This window comes from Trichoplusia ni, chromosome 12 (assembly GCF_003590095.1).
Source record: "Trichoplusia ni isolate ovarian cell line Hi5 chromosome 12, tn1, whole genome shotgun sequence".
Taxonomy (NCBI): Eukaryota; Metazoa; Arthropoda; class Insecta; order Lepidoptera; family Noctuidae; genus Trichoplusia; species Trichoplusia ni.
This window is the reverse complement of record NC_039489.1, coordinates 721827-739582: the sequence shown is the minus strand read 5'-3', so window position 1 is coordinate 739582 and position 17756 is coordinate 721827. Positions and strand designations below refer to the sequence as shown.

At 35.2% G+C, this 17756-nt stretch overlaps 1 protein-coding gene across 1 annotated transcript in view; it reads right to left on the bottom strand.

Annotated features, from left to right (window-relative positions):
- LOC113499262 (atrial natriuretic peptide receptor 1-like) overlaps positions 1 to 17756 on the bottom strand; it is a 248038-nt gene that overhangs the window by 178667 nt on the left and 51615 nt on the right. Inside the window, exons 2-3 of the mRNA XM_026879670.1 lie at positions 16476 to 16846; positions 13687 to 13876 (exon numbers count right to left, since the gene is read on the bottom strand). Coding sequence (XP_026735471.1) covers positions 13687 to 13876; positions 16476 to 16691 — 406 coding nt within the window. The 5' untranslated portion in view covers positions 16692 to 16846. The remainder of the gene's footprint in view (positions 1 to 13686; positions 13877 to 16475; positions 16847 to 17756) is intronic.

Genomic DNA, 17756 nt, shown 5'->3' with positions numbered 1-17756 from the left:
GTGTGAAGGTAGAGCATTGGAAAGATGAATGGGTTTGTATTCTCAAATATGTTTACAAACGACTGTGTTTACCTATACGTGTGGAAGATTGGATACGGGTAATGAATTATGTGTGTTGGTACTTGTCACTAAAGGTGCCGCTAGCTTGGAGGAGAGGGGACTGACTGCTTTATGTATATTTAAATGTTATGATAAATAATAAAATAGTAACAAATAGAAAAAAATACGTATATTTTTTTCTATTTGTTAAAAAAATATTTTTTTTGTTACCTACCTACGATAATATCTACGAAAGTGAAAAAAAGCCTAATTGAAGCGTTCATAAATACTACAAATACGTTCTTATTAAGAATTTTTGTCGATTTTCTGTATGCATGTGCATTTTAAACGTAAATCAAAAACAAAAGACGTTTACTCAAAGATATGTTATGACGTCACGAAAACAATTGCGAAATGAGAGATGTTTCCATAGTAATGTCTCACTTGTCTCTATATCTCAAACGCGAAGAAAGTCGCCTATCATCTTAAGGTTGAAAATCATTTGCGTCTTCTTACAACAGGGTTGATTTTCCCTCGGAAAAATATTGTGACATGAAATGAAATGAAATGAAATGAAATCATTTATTCTGTAAGTAGGATATATCATCACTTTTACATGTCTTCTTATTTTTTTTTGAGAACGTTGGAGTCGACATTTCCTATCTGACTACCCTGAGAAGAAATGTCGAAACAAACTCAAGGGGTCACAGTCTCTTTTAAAGTCCAGACAATTTCAATGCGAATAGATATGTATAAACCAATGCACGGTATTTTTTGGACTGGCCTTTTGAAGAAAGTACCAGATCGATCTGAGCAAGGGAAAAAAACAAATAATCTCACTCAAATCGCCAGTTTGAGAAACTACAATTAACATATACCTGCATAAAGTTTATACTTACAATAAAATAAAATAAAAGCAAAAAAGATTGAAAAATAAAAAAATAAAATAAAATTAATAATTCGGTAAACATTATATGCAAAAGCACAAAATATGTCAAAAATTGTATAAATGTATATGCAAAAGCACAAAACATGTCATCAATTAATTAAAACGTATCATATGCAAAATGCAAAACACATGTCAGCATGCAGAAGATAACCGGGCAGCAATAGACAGCTCTATTAGCGATCAGCTCAATCCCATGCGTTTTTATCAGTAAGATAGTCAGATATCTTGTAATATCCTTTTTTGGATAACTTAGCTTTGACATATACTTTAAACTTCTTAATAGGTAATTTACGAACGTCAATGGGAAGTTTATTGTAAAATCGTATACATTGACCCATGAACGAGTTGCTAATTCTGTGGAGACGAGTGGAGTGAACAGCCAAATTATGTTTGTTTCTAGTGTTCAAGGAATGTACATCAGACATTTTTACAAATTCAGGCTCGTTTTTGTGAACATACATTAAATTTTCAAGTATATACTGTGATGTTACAGTCAGAATGTTTATTTCCTTGAATTTCTCTCGGAGAGAAACTCTTGGCCCTAAGCCGTAAATCGCGCGAATGGCTCTTTTTTGCAAGACGAATATTGAATTAATATCGGTACAGCTGCCCCAGAGGAGAATGCCGTACGTCATTAAGCTATGAAAGTAACTAAAATAAACTATTCTGGCTGTATCCACATCAGTTATCTGTCGGATTTTTTTCACAGCATATGCGGCTGAACTTAATCTTCCAGACAACTTTTCAATATGTGGGCCCCACTGCAATTTGGCATCAACAGTTATGCCAAGAAAAACAGTTGACTCAACAGGGTCCAACTCTACTCCGTTTAGTTGAACATTGGTATCTAGTTGCCTCACATTAGGCGTTGAAAATTTTATCAATTTGGTTTTAGCCGAATTCAAAAGTAGATTATTTACATTAAACCAATGGACAACCTTCGAAAGTGCATTGTTCACTTCATCGAAATTTAGAAGTTGACGTTTAATTTTAAACACAAGTGAGGTGTCATCTGCAAATAACAAAATTTTGTGATTTTCCCTTATATGAAAAGGTAAATCGTTTATGTAAATAAGAAATAAAAATGGTCCTAGAATTGAACCCTGCGGAACACCCATTGTAACCACAGCACCTTCAGATCTTTTACCGTTCACATCCACTCTCTGAATTCTATTTTCTAAATAAGATCTTAAAAGACTAAGAGCATTTTTTTTAATACCATAATGGTGCAATTTGTTAATAAGCGTTTCATGACATACACAATCAAAGGCTTTGGACAAGTCACAAAACACGCCCAGAGCATCCTGTGAATTCTCCCAAGCCTCGAATATATTTTTTAGTAATTCCACACCTGCATCTGCAGTAGACCGACCCTTAGTAAAACCAAATTGTTTCGTATGAAACAAGCGGTGTTTATTAAAATGAACTAACATTTGATTTAAAATTAACTTCTCAAAAATTTTGCTCAGAGTGGGCAAAATTGAGATAGGCCGAAAGTTTGTGGGATCGGTTGTACTACCTGATTTAAAGAGTGGAACCACCTTACTCAACTTCATTAAATTTGGAAAAACACCGGAAGTGACACAAGAGTTGAACACTACTGCCAGATGAGGGGAGATGGATTTAATTATTGAAGACACAATATGTACAGACATTCCCCAGAGATCAGCAGTCTTTTTTACTTCTATTTGTCGAAATGACTCAAAAACATCTTTGCTACTAACAGTTGTAAATTCAAATCCCGTGCCACATTCCTCTACACATTCCTTGAGTATCGATAATGCGGCCGTTGGAGACGACAACAAGGTCTTAGTTGTTGCAATTGGAATATTTGTAAAGAAATTTTCAAACTCTGTTGCCACCTCCATATCCGCCCTTATATCAACATCATTAATTTTAAGGTGAAAGTCTGTTTGTTTCACAGAAGTTCTCCCGGTTTCTGAGTTTATTATATTCCAAGTAGTTTTTATTTTATTTCCAGAAGACGAACAACTAATGTCTATGCTAATAACGAGCAACTAATGTCAACCGTATTGCTATTTTACATGACATAAAGATGGTATATTTTCAAAACCGCTATTTTTTTTGTGTAACAGTACCTGTATTTGGGACATCTGATTCATATTTCACGATGTCACTTTAAAAAAGGCGTGTATGTTTGCGGAAAATGCGATGCGTTGGATTTTTTTACCTAGTAGCATGTTAAGGGAGATTTATTGCTCTTTTTTGTATTTGGTCTTGTAATATAGAGCCAAGTTTGCATGAGGTGCAGATTTGATCACAACAGACAAGTACCAACGTGAATTTTTCAAACTTATATTTACTTTCTCAGTATTCTTATATACTACTAACGGATAATGAAAAGAAAGATCAGGTCCAAATAATTACGTATTCCAAATATTGAAATCTGGCAATACTAACCCGCAGTCAGTTAGCGGGGTAAACAGGAGATTTAACCTTCTCATTATGGGAACAAGCCTTGGCCCAGCTGTGGGGCATACAAAGGCTCATGGTTTTATAATCGTAACATATTCGAAAACGATGACTATTCAGAATGCACGTTTTTAGTAAAATTCTATTCAATGTCACATTCGTTTGTGATGTTTTACCAAAACAATATAATTATGAATTGTAAATATTAATATTAGGGCCTTTATAACAAAAATAAAGTCAGCCGAGTCGTCTGCAACCGAGTGTTACGTATAAAATGTATTTCTACACAATACGTTCAAAGTAAACGAACAATACATTATTGCGCTAAGCATAGGTACATAGTGGCCGAAATTCCATGTAGTTTGACATTCACAATAGAGCTTAAACTGGCTATAAGGCTGTATTTAAACCAAATGTACCGTTACGTCAGTTCGCTCAGTCAATTTAGTTTCCCAAAATTTGATGAGCGTAAACTTATGTTAAGGGTTTGAAAAATTTCATTTTCAGTAGGTATGTATTATACGGGTTAGCGTATGTAATTTTTTAGGTGAAAGCAATCGGATGGTACTAAATTATCTGCTGTTTGCCATCACAACAGACATCGATTTTGATTTTAAATTCAACAGTCGATGGTCAATTGGGATGGACTATGATAGCTAGAGACTTGAAATATTTACAAATTATGTACCTATTTCTGTTGCTAATGTAATTTAACGATCAAATAAAAAAAATGAATTCGCTGCCGTTTTAAGTAGATGATGATTAGATGGGCGACCAAACTAATTTTATTAGCCTATTTGTGCAGTAACCTCTATTTTAAAAAAAAGACTTCTAAGAAGGGAGTTTGTCAAATTGACCGTATAATAAACTTTTATTACATTTTACTTGTATATTATAACTGTTTGAGTTAAATTGATTGGTCAAAGAGGTTTCTGGCGAAGCATGTTTACTCAACACATGTAGGTACACAATTTTCCAGATTTTAGATACTACGCGCGCTTGCTGATGCGAGTTTCCAGTACCCTAATTGCACCGGCTTACATGGATTAGTGTAATTAATCGGATTTTCAACAAAATCGATACGGCTACCAGTTACGCTAATAATGATTCTACGAATATTAAAGAAACTTAGTACTTATATCAGTAAGTTGATTTTAATAAATGTGAATTTTATATTTAATGTTACTTTTATTTACATTTTATCTGGTGTACCGTATCATATTTTACGATTTTATCTGAATGGACCAATAATGAAATTGGATGCCGTATTTTGAGCCTCTAGCAACTGTAAGTAATTTGTAGCAGAGAGATGCCGCTGTACGCCGTGTAATGCACAGCGCATTACACACTCTGGTGGTAGGCCATCTGCCACTGAGCCTAAAACTAAACCAACCGTGCTACAGACGGAGAGAACAGTTTATTATACAGGTTCTTGGCAAAACTGAAAATCAGTACCATTTGTAGATAATTTCAAAATTAATTCAATAATGTTTGAGCTTTTAAGTTTCAACGTATCTTTATAACTGGAGCTCGTGGCTAAGCTATAACCGCATAAGTGATTCGATCACAGGTTAAGCTATGCTTGACGCGGTTGGTCCCTAGATGGGTGACCATCTTTGTCATAACGAGTTCCTCCGAGTTTCGGAAGGCACGTTAAATTGTGGGTCCCGGCTGTTATTCCTACATCTTTGACAGTCGTTACAGGTAGTCAGAAGCTTGAAAAAGTCTGACAGCCAGTCTAACCAAGGGGTATCGTGTTGCCCAGGTAACTAGGTTGAGGAGGTCAGATAGGCAGTCGCTCCTTGTAAAACACTGGTACTTAGCTGAAACCGGTTGGACTGGTAGCCGACCCCAACATAGTTGGGAAAAGGCTAGGCCAATGATGTATCTTTATAACTGTAACGACTGTTGCTTAATCTCGATCTTCATCTTAGGTATCTTTTGTTAATGCAGAACGATATTTGCTGTTAAATATTTAACTATCTATTTCTCACAATTCTTGAGATACAGCCTCGTGACGATCAGTGACCAGTAAAATCTAGTCAGTCGGTACTTTTTTATCATTTGGATATATAAACCTTAAAAAACAACCTTTTTTCATGTGAAAACCTATACTCGCGATGTCGGCGTTAAAAGCTCGTTGCCAATACTTTTTCGAAACGCACTCGATCATCATGGCATTAGTGAAAACCGAGTTTTTTGGAAGATTGATGGCTGAAACAAATGCATACCGTGAAATGTATTTGGTATCAAAATATTAAGATGATTAATGATATGCCTACATTTGGTAAAACTCTGCCCATTAACATAAAACCGAATTATTCCTTTGCTTGGATACTATTACAAGATAATAACAACTCTAAAAACGCGTCTCTCACAAAAAGCCTTTTAAGTTTCGTACAAATAAGACAAAGAAAACCAAAATCTGCAAAAAAAGTCGACCCATCATATTTTTCACTGTAACAAACGTTGCTTAACCTCGACCTTGATTTATTGTCATAGCGGCAACTGAAAAATATAATCAGTGAAAATTTCAATTGTAATCCATCTAGAGAAGAAGGACAGACAGTTTCGTTTACACCCTTCGAGACCGGCCGGACCGGTCAAATGAGAGTCCGGCTCGCGCACGAAGGGTTCCGTACCATTATCTATAAATCACAGCCGGTGACAGACAGGCAGACAGCGGAATCTCAGTAATAGGGCCCTGTTTTGTTTACAAATTTGTACTTACAGTACATTTCATCCATTAAAGGATATATCTTTACATATTATATTTGGGTATTTCCTGCTGCTTTTCAGTTTCCATCCTAAAACCGTTTTATATTGTAAATTAGCTGATTGTTTACGGCTCTCGCCTGAATGTCGCTTATAGCTGCAAAAACATTCTAGACTCATAATCTACATGTTTATGCATACTTATGTGTTAATCCAAACTGTTAGCTACCTCTATATCAAATTTCATCAAAATCGCTCCAGCTGTTTGAGCTAGAACTAATAATAACTAATAACCAAACACACTCACATACTATCTAATTTATAATATGTATTGTGTTCTTTGAACCTCAAAACCAATATTCACTTTCATTAATCATTGTCATCGCGCGTCAGTAGCGCAGAGGTTCCATTTACAGATTAAGATCAAACATTGTGAGACAGTTTTATGTTTTTTGGGTGAGTAAGGCGCCACGTGAAAAGAGTATTACAGAATAAAGAATATTTAAAAGTTTTTATGCTGTGCATAACTTTAAAAAATCTGTAAAAATGGAGTTTGCCTATATTATAAGCTCTAGCATAAGTTATTGAAACTTTTTTTTAAATCGCCCCCTCTAAGTGTGTTGCAGAGAGTTTCACAAACTTACAATTCACATGCACAAAGACACCCAGACTCAGAACAAGCATTCGTGGATCACACAAATTCTTCTCATATGCGGAGATCGAACCCGCGACACGACGCGCGCAATGGCTTTGGCGTGATGACCTCAACCACTTAGCTATCCGTGCCGTCAAGTTATGAAGCAAAGGTAACATTTTCCCGACGTCATCAAATTTAATAGCTTTTAAATACACCTGGTACCAATATGAAAAATAGATCTGTGATGGAGCTAACGGCCCTAGGTATAAATTAGGTAAAATAACTATCGATGGTTAGTTAGTTAAAATTCACAGAATATTAGTTAAATTGATGACTACTTACATTATTATAAATTGCGTGAAACTGAAACCTGTATACCTGAAATGGTTCCAACCATTGTTCAATTAATTACTGTAGAATGTTTTTGTGTGTGTGTTTTAATTGAATTCGCAGAATGGCGTGAATATGGTATTGTCCTGTGATAATAGTTGTATGTGATCCATAAATTAATGTTGGTCAAGCTTCCCTTGATGAGGTAAGTTTAAGGATGGTTGAGTGATTATTTGAATATTTGTGTAAATATCACTTGTGTAAGACATGTCTTATTAACACAATGCATATTCAATCACACAAATTTATGGTTGAAACAATAATAGATCTCGAAACTGAAATAAATTGCTCAGTAATATGAAAATTATTTTTTATCTAAAGGAATTTTATAATGGAAGGTACTTAATTAAACAAATAACAACAAAGACAAATATTATCGAAACAAATACAAATATTATGGGAATGACAGCGTGCTGCTGGGGAGTTTGTTGCACCGTTTCTTCTCTCACAGCAAAAGCACTTAGGAAGCGGTGATGGGTGGGCGAAACTGGGTGCTGTCCAATGTAACTTGACCTTCAAAAAGTGCTACTTAGTAGCCTTATTTGAATAAATGAATTTTGATTTTATTTTGATTTGATTTTGATTTGAATAAACAAAAGGTTTTAACTGTGTTTGTACTTCATTCAGCACGAACGGCTTGAAAGATAATTAAACTCAGTGTAAAGTTAGCTTACATCCTGGATAAATAAGTATTATTTTTAATTATCTGCAGAAAATTAGCAGCCTTACGCTATAAGCGACCTCAACGTAATTGTGAAAGGGTAAAATGATGAAGGTACATCTAAGCTAGCGAAACTGTCTTAAAACAAAAAGTTGAGAAATAATCCTTGCATTGGTTTTCGAATATCCGTTGTATATAGTTAAGGTACATCATTGAAGTATAAACAACTGTTATTTAAGCCCAAAATACAAGACGCATTTTGGCCACAACAACAATCTTTGTTCCAAGAATAAGGAAGTCAGCTATTCTTCACAAATAAGTCTTTATTTACGACGCAATTATGAAAAGGTATTTAAATTGTCTTGTAAATTAAAAGCTTCGGTGGAGTGTAGTAATGCCGTCATTTATTTGGAGATTGTTTTAAACACGGCACCAAAAATGATTTGTTTGGTTTTAAATTCTAGTGTTCGTAAATAGATTCTTCTGTGACACAAGGGTGTGTCTTAAGAAAGAGCTAGACAGTGAAGTACACAGAAATGTATCCGCTATAATGTTGCCGCCATAAGAACAAAAATAATTAAAATTGAGGTTAGGCAACAAATATAAATTTGATAGTCGATATTTCTTAAAAAAATGTTTTTTGCTCATTTGTGCAGAACTCTGAGTAGAGCGAATCTGAATCGCACCTGATCAATTTATTAACTTATCTTGCTTAAAAAAACTTACCCATTTTGCAATAGTAATTATTATAATATTAATTCGCTTTCTATTTTTGGCCATGGTTATTAATTTTCAAATACAAACCAAGACCGCGAGTTTAACGACAATTTTAATAGAGTCGTATTCTTGATCATAAATCAATAATACCATAACGCTTTAATCGCAGCGAACATAAATCGAATACATTATTTCCTAAACAGAATAAATCAGAATATTTTACGATATTACAATCTCTGACTAAACATTTTACAGACAAGTTAATGCGATTTGTAAATTATGAAAAATTTAATGCCCGCTGGAAATTCATAAATCTTCAACCGTTCCATCTCATAAACAAACGGTCACCCTGGAACTTGAAATATTAACTCATCATTCATTTTATTTTTGTTCGCGAAAATATTTGGCATATTTGGATTTGAATTCAGAAAAATACCTAGTGTTTAGACCAAGGGTTTTCAAGGCCAAGAGTCAATTTATCTGAGTAAAGCACGTCAGCATTACCCCTGTTCTTGAGAAATATGCTTCACAAACAAAACATTATATCGAATCATAATTTTGAAATGTACAAAACAGTCCCACTGAACAGATACTCGAATATATTAATGAGGTTGTATCATAGAAATCTAAATAACGAGTGTTATTTAGATTTCTATGGGTTGTATTAAACAAGAACCGCTGCTCTATGCCGTGTATTGCCCCGTCACGCTTCCACAACTGAACTTATTAATAAAATGTCAGCTATAATGTCAGAATAAACAAAATCGGTTTAGGGTGATTCTCCGGAAAAAAGTAACACAAATTAAGAACATCATTATCCTCACCACACTTTACATAATGCAGATTGCTTGATTTAATATTATTTTTATCTAAGCTTGTAAAGTCATCGTCGGCCTAGCCTTTTCCCAACTATTTTGGTGTCGGCTACCAGTCCAACCGGTTTCAGCTGAGTACCTGTGTTTTACAAGGAGCGACTGCCTATCTGACCTCCTCAACCCAGTTACCTGGGCAACACGACACCCCTTGGTTAGACTGGCTGTCAGACTTCTTCAAGCTTCTGACTACCTGTAACGACTGTCAAAGATGTAGGAATAACAGCCGGGACCCACAATTTAACGTGCCTTCCGAAACACGGAGGAACTCGCTATGACAAAGATGGTCACCCATCTACGGACCAACCGCGTCAAGCATAGCTTAACCTGTGATCGAATCACTTATGCGGTTATAGCTTAGCCACGAGCTCCTCAAAAGTACTACGACTATTACTAGATGACGTAAGAATAAAAACATTTTAGCATCACAGTGACGTGAACCGGAAAGTGAGGATAATGACGACCTTGAATAGGTGTATTTTTTTCCGAAGAATCACCCTTTACCCAATCCGAAGTTCTGAGGGAACAAAAATGCGCTCTATTAGAGAACCTCCTCAATTTTAAAGTCGTTTAAAAACGTGACAGTATTAATGTGGCCTTAGTTTTCTTTACATTTTCAAGAGAGAAACCTTACTGAGCGCAACTCATAAAACGGAATCAAATAAATAAAGTTCTACTTGTACTGCAGACTGAGGCACTCTGTCCTCCCATAAAGTTGATAGCGTTGTTGCATTAGCTACGTATGACTCGCCTTTGTTTGAGAATGCAATACCAATAAGTTATCTGTTATTAGTTACATATATTGAGAACTACAGTGACTCATAAAAGTTCATACCGATATGTGTTATAAACATTTGTTTTTAGGGTTCCGTACCTCAAAAGGAAAAAACGGAACCCTTATAGGATCACTTTGTTGTCCGTCTGTCCGTCCGTCCGTCTGTCCGTCCGTCCGTCCGTCCGTCTGTCAAGACCCTTTTTCTCGGGAACGCGTGGAGGTATGAAGCTGAAATTTATATCAATTACTCAGGTCTACTGTCCCTTGAAGCTGTGAAAAAATCAAACTTCTAAGCCAACGCAATCAAAAGATACAGCCGTTTATGCTGCAAATTTTCGACACTTGCAAGGGAATCAAAACCTACAGGGTGCTTCCCGTGAACTCAGAATCTTGAAATTTGGTACGAAGCAACGTCTTATAGCATAGATAAAGGAAAAATTACGAAAACCATAATTTTTTCGTTATATCACATAATATATATTTTTTTAATAATTTTAAACTTACTACCTATTTCCTCATAAACGCGTAGAGGTATTAAATTGAAATTCATACCAAATACTCAGGTCTATAATACCTTTAAGCTGTAACAAAATCAAACTTCTATGTCAACGCAATCAAAAGAAACAACAATTTAAGCTGCATATTTTGAAACTCGCAAATACTCGCAAGGGAATCAAAACCTAAAGGGTACTTCCAGTCGACTTAGAATCTTGAAATTTGGCATGAAGCAACGTTTTATAGCACAAATAAAGGAAAAATTCCGAAAACCTTAAATTTTTGGTTACATTACAAAATATATAACCTTGCAGGTTTGTACGGAACCCTCGGTGCGCGAGTCCGACTCGCACTTGGCCGGTTTTTTATTTAACCAATTAATGAACCTTGAGTATTGAGCCTCATGAATTTGGAAATAACGAGAAGCCTATTCCCAACTATGTTGGCGTCGGCTTCCAGTCTGACCAGTTGCCGCTAAGTACCAGTGTTTTACAAGGAGCAACTACTTAGCTACCATACAATACCCCTTAGTTAAACTGGCTGTCAGACATTTTAGCTTCTGACTGTTTAGGATATGTAAATAACAACTGAGACCCACAATTTAACGTCCCTTCCGCAACAGAGAGGAACTCGTCATGAAATAGAGGGTCACCTTTCCTCGGACCGCCCACGGCGTGGATTATGGCACGTAAGTAAAAAGTTCTTATTAAACGGCATTTCGACCTATTGCTAAACAATCAAACCATGCCCATGGTCATCCATAGCACGAGAGGAATTGGTGATACGCTGCCGGCAACTAAGCAATGCTTTAAACAGTGCTTTCATTATGAGCAAGAAAATGTAGCATCTTTCTTGGACGGCCTTTGGATAAATATATTTTTGCAGTTCTTGTGTAGAATATGTAAAGTCTGGCATCTAGTATTAATCAGTGTCACATTTATCATTGCACGTTCCCATTATGTCCCAAATTGACAGGGAATATGTACGCAATTCGCAATATCGTCGTACAAATTAAACAGTCGACTGAGATATTTCTACTATTTTCTTCATCTTATTCTTTTTTCATTGCTTTTAGAAGATACGTTATACCTACCACTTAGAATAATCACTGAAAAAAATCTTCAAAGGTGAATAAACCATTTCAGACTAACACCAAGACTTACGATTGATTTGGCTTGATTCAAAGACATACAGAACAAGTGTAATCAATAAATATCAGGATGCGGATGGCATTTGATAGTTGACGAATTTTTGTTTTCCCATAGCCTATTAGTACGAAAACTTTCATTCGGTTCAAGTTTCCAGGCAAACTCACCCGACTAAGTGTCGCGAGTCCAACTTGCACTAGACTGGTTTAAATACGTAAAGTATTAACTTCTTTTGACAGTTGTTGAGTTATAAAACCAAATTTTCGCCTTTATAAAATGTTCACAGCAATTCTCCGTCAAAATGAAAACTTAAAAAGTATTCGAAAACAAAATGGGATATTATTTTTCTTCTGCACGTTTTACGGCGAGCGTCAATTATCCTTCGTTGATTAAAGCGGACTTTTTGACGTAATATTTTCTTTAAAGCATTTCGTATTTATCATGCTACAGCTCGAATACTTAATGTGTTCAATTCAAGATATCATCTTGTATCTTTTGAATGTAAACAACGCCGTTCATTCGTCTGAATGTAAAAAGGAATAAAAAATAGGTTCAATTACAAGCCACAGGATAAAACATAAAAGCTTATAAGAGAATTTTCTTGTTTTTCTTTTACAGAGAACGAAGCTTATTCCAAGTTTATTATAAATATTATCTTGTTATTTCGCTTATAGTACAGGCAAGATAAATAATAAACATTGCATTAACCTCAGAAATAATGCAGAAATACTTTTTTTTTACTTTTTGGTTTGTTTTTTAATTTGGGAACAAAGTTGTCGTCAAGACAATTCAAATGAACCAAAATTCGTTAGATCAATTTATTGCGAAGTTCCCATGGCCACCTTCCAGCTCCAGCATCAGATCAGCTTCATGTCATCATAATATTGGACAGTACACATCATTATCAACATCCCAACTATGGTGAGGTCGGCTTCCAGTCTAACTGGATGCATCTAATTACGAGAAGTTTTAAAAGGACCGCCTATCTGACCTTGTCATCACAATACCCTTAGTCAGACAGGTTGCCAGACTTGACTAACCGTAACGACTGTGGAAGATGTGTAACTAACCGCCGGAACCCACAATTTAACATGCCTTCCGAAACTCGGAGGAAATTGTTTTGACATTATGGCACCAAACACGTATCGATCAAATTTTAACTAGATGATATTTTTTTAGTATATTTTCTTTTTCTAGATAAAAAGATACGTCTAATTTTCTTGTTATAACAGCAATTTTCTCCACGTATTATGCATTTTCCCGTATCACCTCTTACGTTCGTAACATAAACTACTTTATGACAACAACTTTGTTAGTCAGTTTGGCGCTGTTGTTAAAACAACATTAAAGTCAGACTTTAATCCCGAAGAGACACATTATCCTGATAAACAGTACTTCTATGTTTTCTTATATCTTACCAAAGTCCTACTTTGTAGTGTATGGGGATTGACAAATGTCTCCAAGAAATTAAGAAGAAGAAGGAAATTTTCTGAAAAATACTTACAAATTCGTAAAAAGGATTCATCAAAATTTTCTTTTTTTTTTTTTATTATTTACTGGCTTCCATTGACTCTCTTAATATCTTGCCGTTTTTTATCTTTAATAATTCTACTATATGCGATTATATATCTGAATATCACCTAAACGGCTGGACCAATTTAAATGACTTTTTTTGATATGCTTTTGGTGGCATCCTGGATGAATTAAATTCACAAATCCGCCTGGTAAAACAAAATTGGCCTGTTTCCAGTTTTGAACCGCGACAGGCTGAGTTAATCTAAGAAGTATCACAGCAAAAATTAATGACAAAATCCAATATCAATATAAATGAGTAATTATTGTACTAACTACTTACCTAAAGCAAAATCACACACAGGTCCAAAGAAGACATGAGCGCAGTCGTTGTAAGCGTCGATGGCGGATATGACCGCGTACGCAGCGTCGCAGTCTGTGACGTCATACTTTAGCCATTCCACTTCAAGCCACGGAGGGAACGCGTCCTTTATGACCGGGTCTTGCATGGCAAGGTCTAGAACTGGACCCACCTGAGAAGAAAAAGAGGTTAGGTTTTATTTAAGGCGTATAATATTATTATGCGTGCTTTGAGAATTTAGAATAATCAGGGTCTGGTTTTATTCTAAATAATAGCTTTGGGAATCATAATCGATTTTTGGTGAGCAATTATCTATACCAAAAAATAAATTTACTTCCCACACGGATCTTCGAAAGTTTTGTGTGATAACGTCATTATATTCCTCAATTTTAACTTGCTCAAGACAACAATTTGGTATGCTCAGCAACAAGTAGTTTTTTAATGTTTAAAAAAAGCTATGCGAAATAATTCCGATAGCCCAACTTAAAATATAAAGAACTATTTAAACATGTTCTACGATTGAAATAAAGAAGTAAAAGATTTCCCAAAATTTGTTAAGGTCTGTTTTCAGTATACTCAGCTGAATTTCACAACCGACTATATATCAGACCTCCACAAACCACTAGCACTATCCCTTGTCAGGACAGCTGACGTCACCGTTGTGTTGATTGAACGACTGTCAAAAGCTACGCGTGACAGTCACTGACAATAAGGCGATCACAATATAGTTTTGTCTTGTCGACAACATCCAATTGTATTTTGTTATGAATCAGGCGTTATTTTGCCGAAATCCATGAACATTTGTTTTAACAATATAATAAACTAGCTTTTCGCCCGCGGCTTCGCCCGCGTCGAGTTCGGTTATATCGCGTTTCCAAGAGAACTCTTCAAAAGTCCGGGATAAAAACTATCCTACGTTCTTTCTCAAGGTCAACTCTATCTCTGTACCTAATTTCATTAAAATCAGTTCAGTGGTTTAGACGTGAAAGCGTAACAGACAGACAGACAGAGTTACTTTCGCATTTATAATATTAGTAGGGATCTCATTAAAGTTTCGTTTTAGTAGACCTAACCGGGTACCTAAGGAAAGGTCGCTGAAGGTCGGTGAAAGGGTGCTTATTTCCAAAATGTCATTCTTATGAAAAGGAACTAGAAAACTCCATAACTAAATTTAATTTAGTTAATAATAAAAATAATCGCGTGTAATTGTCTAACAAAGTCACTCTACAAAAATAATCAGTGAAATCCCTAGTCATGTATAAATTAAAAGTACGATTCGCGAAGAATAATAGGGACGTGACATTGCATAAAAATAAAAACCGTCTGTTTCGGTCAATGTCAACAGTTGGTGTGTTGTGTAAATAGGTATTTCAACAATAATAGGGAATAGCAACATGTTGTGTTGATTTTATTTTTAAAATTATATATATACTATACACATTTGAAAGAATACAAGTCTTCGTTTCTGTCGTGGTGGCCTTGAGGTTGTATGCACGGATGTGTATGCACGAGGTACAGGGTCGATCCCAACGCAGGCAAAGTACCAATGTGAGTTTTGCAAAGTTATAAGTGCTTTCTTAATTATGCTAAGACACCACTGACAAACGATGAAGGAATACTTGACAAAACTTGAGTACCAAATATTGGAATCTGAAATCGCCAACCCGCAGTGAGCCTGCGTGGTGATGAATGCTCAACCCTTGCCTATATAGGCAGAGGCCGGTTCCTAGCAGCGGGACGTATATAGTTTTTTATTATAGTGTTTGTTTCTAAAGGATAAAAATGGAACCCTATTATTAAGGTTGGTCCCTCCATCTGTCACCGGGATGTGTTTCATGAACCATAATAGCTAAAGTGACTATTTAGCATGTTCAACGTCTGATACGGTCATATACAACGGGTGACGTTTTAGTTCTGAAAATTTGTATCATCAGCGCAAATGGAAATCTGGCTGATTCTTTAAGAAATCAATGAATTTGAATTATACTTCTTTACCTATTCAAAGGGCAAATGTAGATATTTTTCAAAATTGGATTAGGCAACTCGGTTCAGACACAATCGGTAATTTCATTTTTTAAAACAGTTGCTATGAAACAAATTTATTTTGGCTAACAAAAAACCAAATAAAAACTTAAATCTAAAAATAGCTATAATACGTCTTGCATTTACAAAATCGATCGCCCTAAATAGATAGTGAAGCGCCACGAATCTATCGATAAACGTTTTATCGAAACAAAATAATTGATCAAAAGATTTAATGTTACGTGCTTTATTAATAGAATTTGGAGGTTTTTATCTATTTTATCAAATTACTGTGATCTTATCTGAACTTGTAGTGAAGTGGTCACTGCTGATTCCCTAGCTTTTATAAAGATAACGTTATATTATTGATTCGATACATGACAAGTGAGCTGAGGGATTATTAATAAAAGTTGAGCACTCAGATTGGATTAAATACGGTGATATATTCAGGAATATTGCAAAAAAGCATCAATACATATTCACTAGGTCATGAAATTCTCATGTCAATTTAAATTTCCAAAGGTAAATATTTGCGATTCCAGACTTGATTATATTTAAAGGATCGTGAAAATTCAATGAACCCTCTTTTCCAATAAAAACAATGAAGGTAACATAATAAAGGATAAATATACATATTCTAAATTATTGTTTTCGAAGTAAAGATTTTTACGACCTTAAATCAAAACAAGCAATATGACAAAATTCTTAAAATCTACCTCTCGATTAAAATAATGTGTAAAACTACTTACCGCGGCTAAACAGGCATCGTACGTCGTATTTTTGGGCAGCAACAGCGCCGCTCGTAGTTTGCAATTATTATTCGCATCGCACAATTTGTCACACTCGCGAACCCTCGGCTTTTCACCGCGACAGTTCTGGGTCTCACACAAACCCACATTAACTAAACAAAGCACAAATAACACATAACACCACATTTTGACTTCAATGACCCGTTTTACGCGCATCCATATTCAAATTTAACTAACGAACTTCACTTCACAAGACATTCTTTATTCGAACATCACTCGTAATTTGACAGCTGTCATGGTTTGAATTTGGAACTCTTTTTATCGATATAACGGTATTTTCACATGACTGCTTCACTACACTTGCACTGGATCTGAAACAAAAGAAAGGAGTGATTAAAAAAAGCTAAAATGTAAGAGTAAATGAGAGAGAAAAATATAGAAATATTTCTTAATCATAGAAGTGGCGTTCTCAGAAAATAATTATCATAACATTTTCTCTTTAACATTCGCACTTTCGCAGAAAACCATTTCGCTTAGAAGAGATTTTAGCGCTGCAGTAAAATTGTTCAAAGGAAAATTTTTCACACTAGTTTTAAGTCTGATCTATTTTAACCTTTAACATTTAACCAGCCAACAACACAATTCCAGTCTCTGTTCCCTTTATCTCTTACTCATACAGATTTAAATAAAGGATCCCTGATCCCAAAAAATCGCTTATCATTCAGTGGCAAACTGTCTGCATGGAGATGTAATTTTTGAGAGTATATTATTTTTGATTTCAATGAATATACAAGTTAAGTTAAATATAAGTTGTACTTCTGTATTGAACAAAATTAACTTCACAACTCGAATAAATAAGGTCCTTAGTCACCGTTTAAGCCTCCGAAGGTCGCTGACGTGTCTTTACACACCCCTTTTTCCTTTACCGTTTATAGCTGGTGATAATTACTTTGTTATCCGCATATTCATTTGAAAAGACATGTGTGATTCAAACTTATGAACCTACACTAGAAAATCCAACGACCACACGTCTACTAAGCCCTCAATCTACAATGATAATTAAGGATTTATACAACCGATATTTATTTTCATTTTCCAAATTAGAAATCATTAAAGAAAAAAAAAGATAGGTCACAGGCCTTGCAGTCTTATGGTAAAAATACTATGCCAGACTATCAAATAAAAAAAAATGCTCAAATGGGAGTCTGATTCGCGGTTTCTGTACAAATAGGTAAATAATAATCGCGAAATCACCCATCACGAGGATTACCGGCGTTGCTT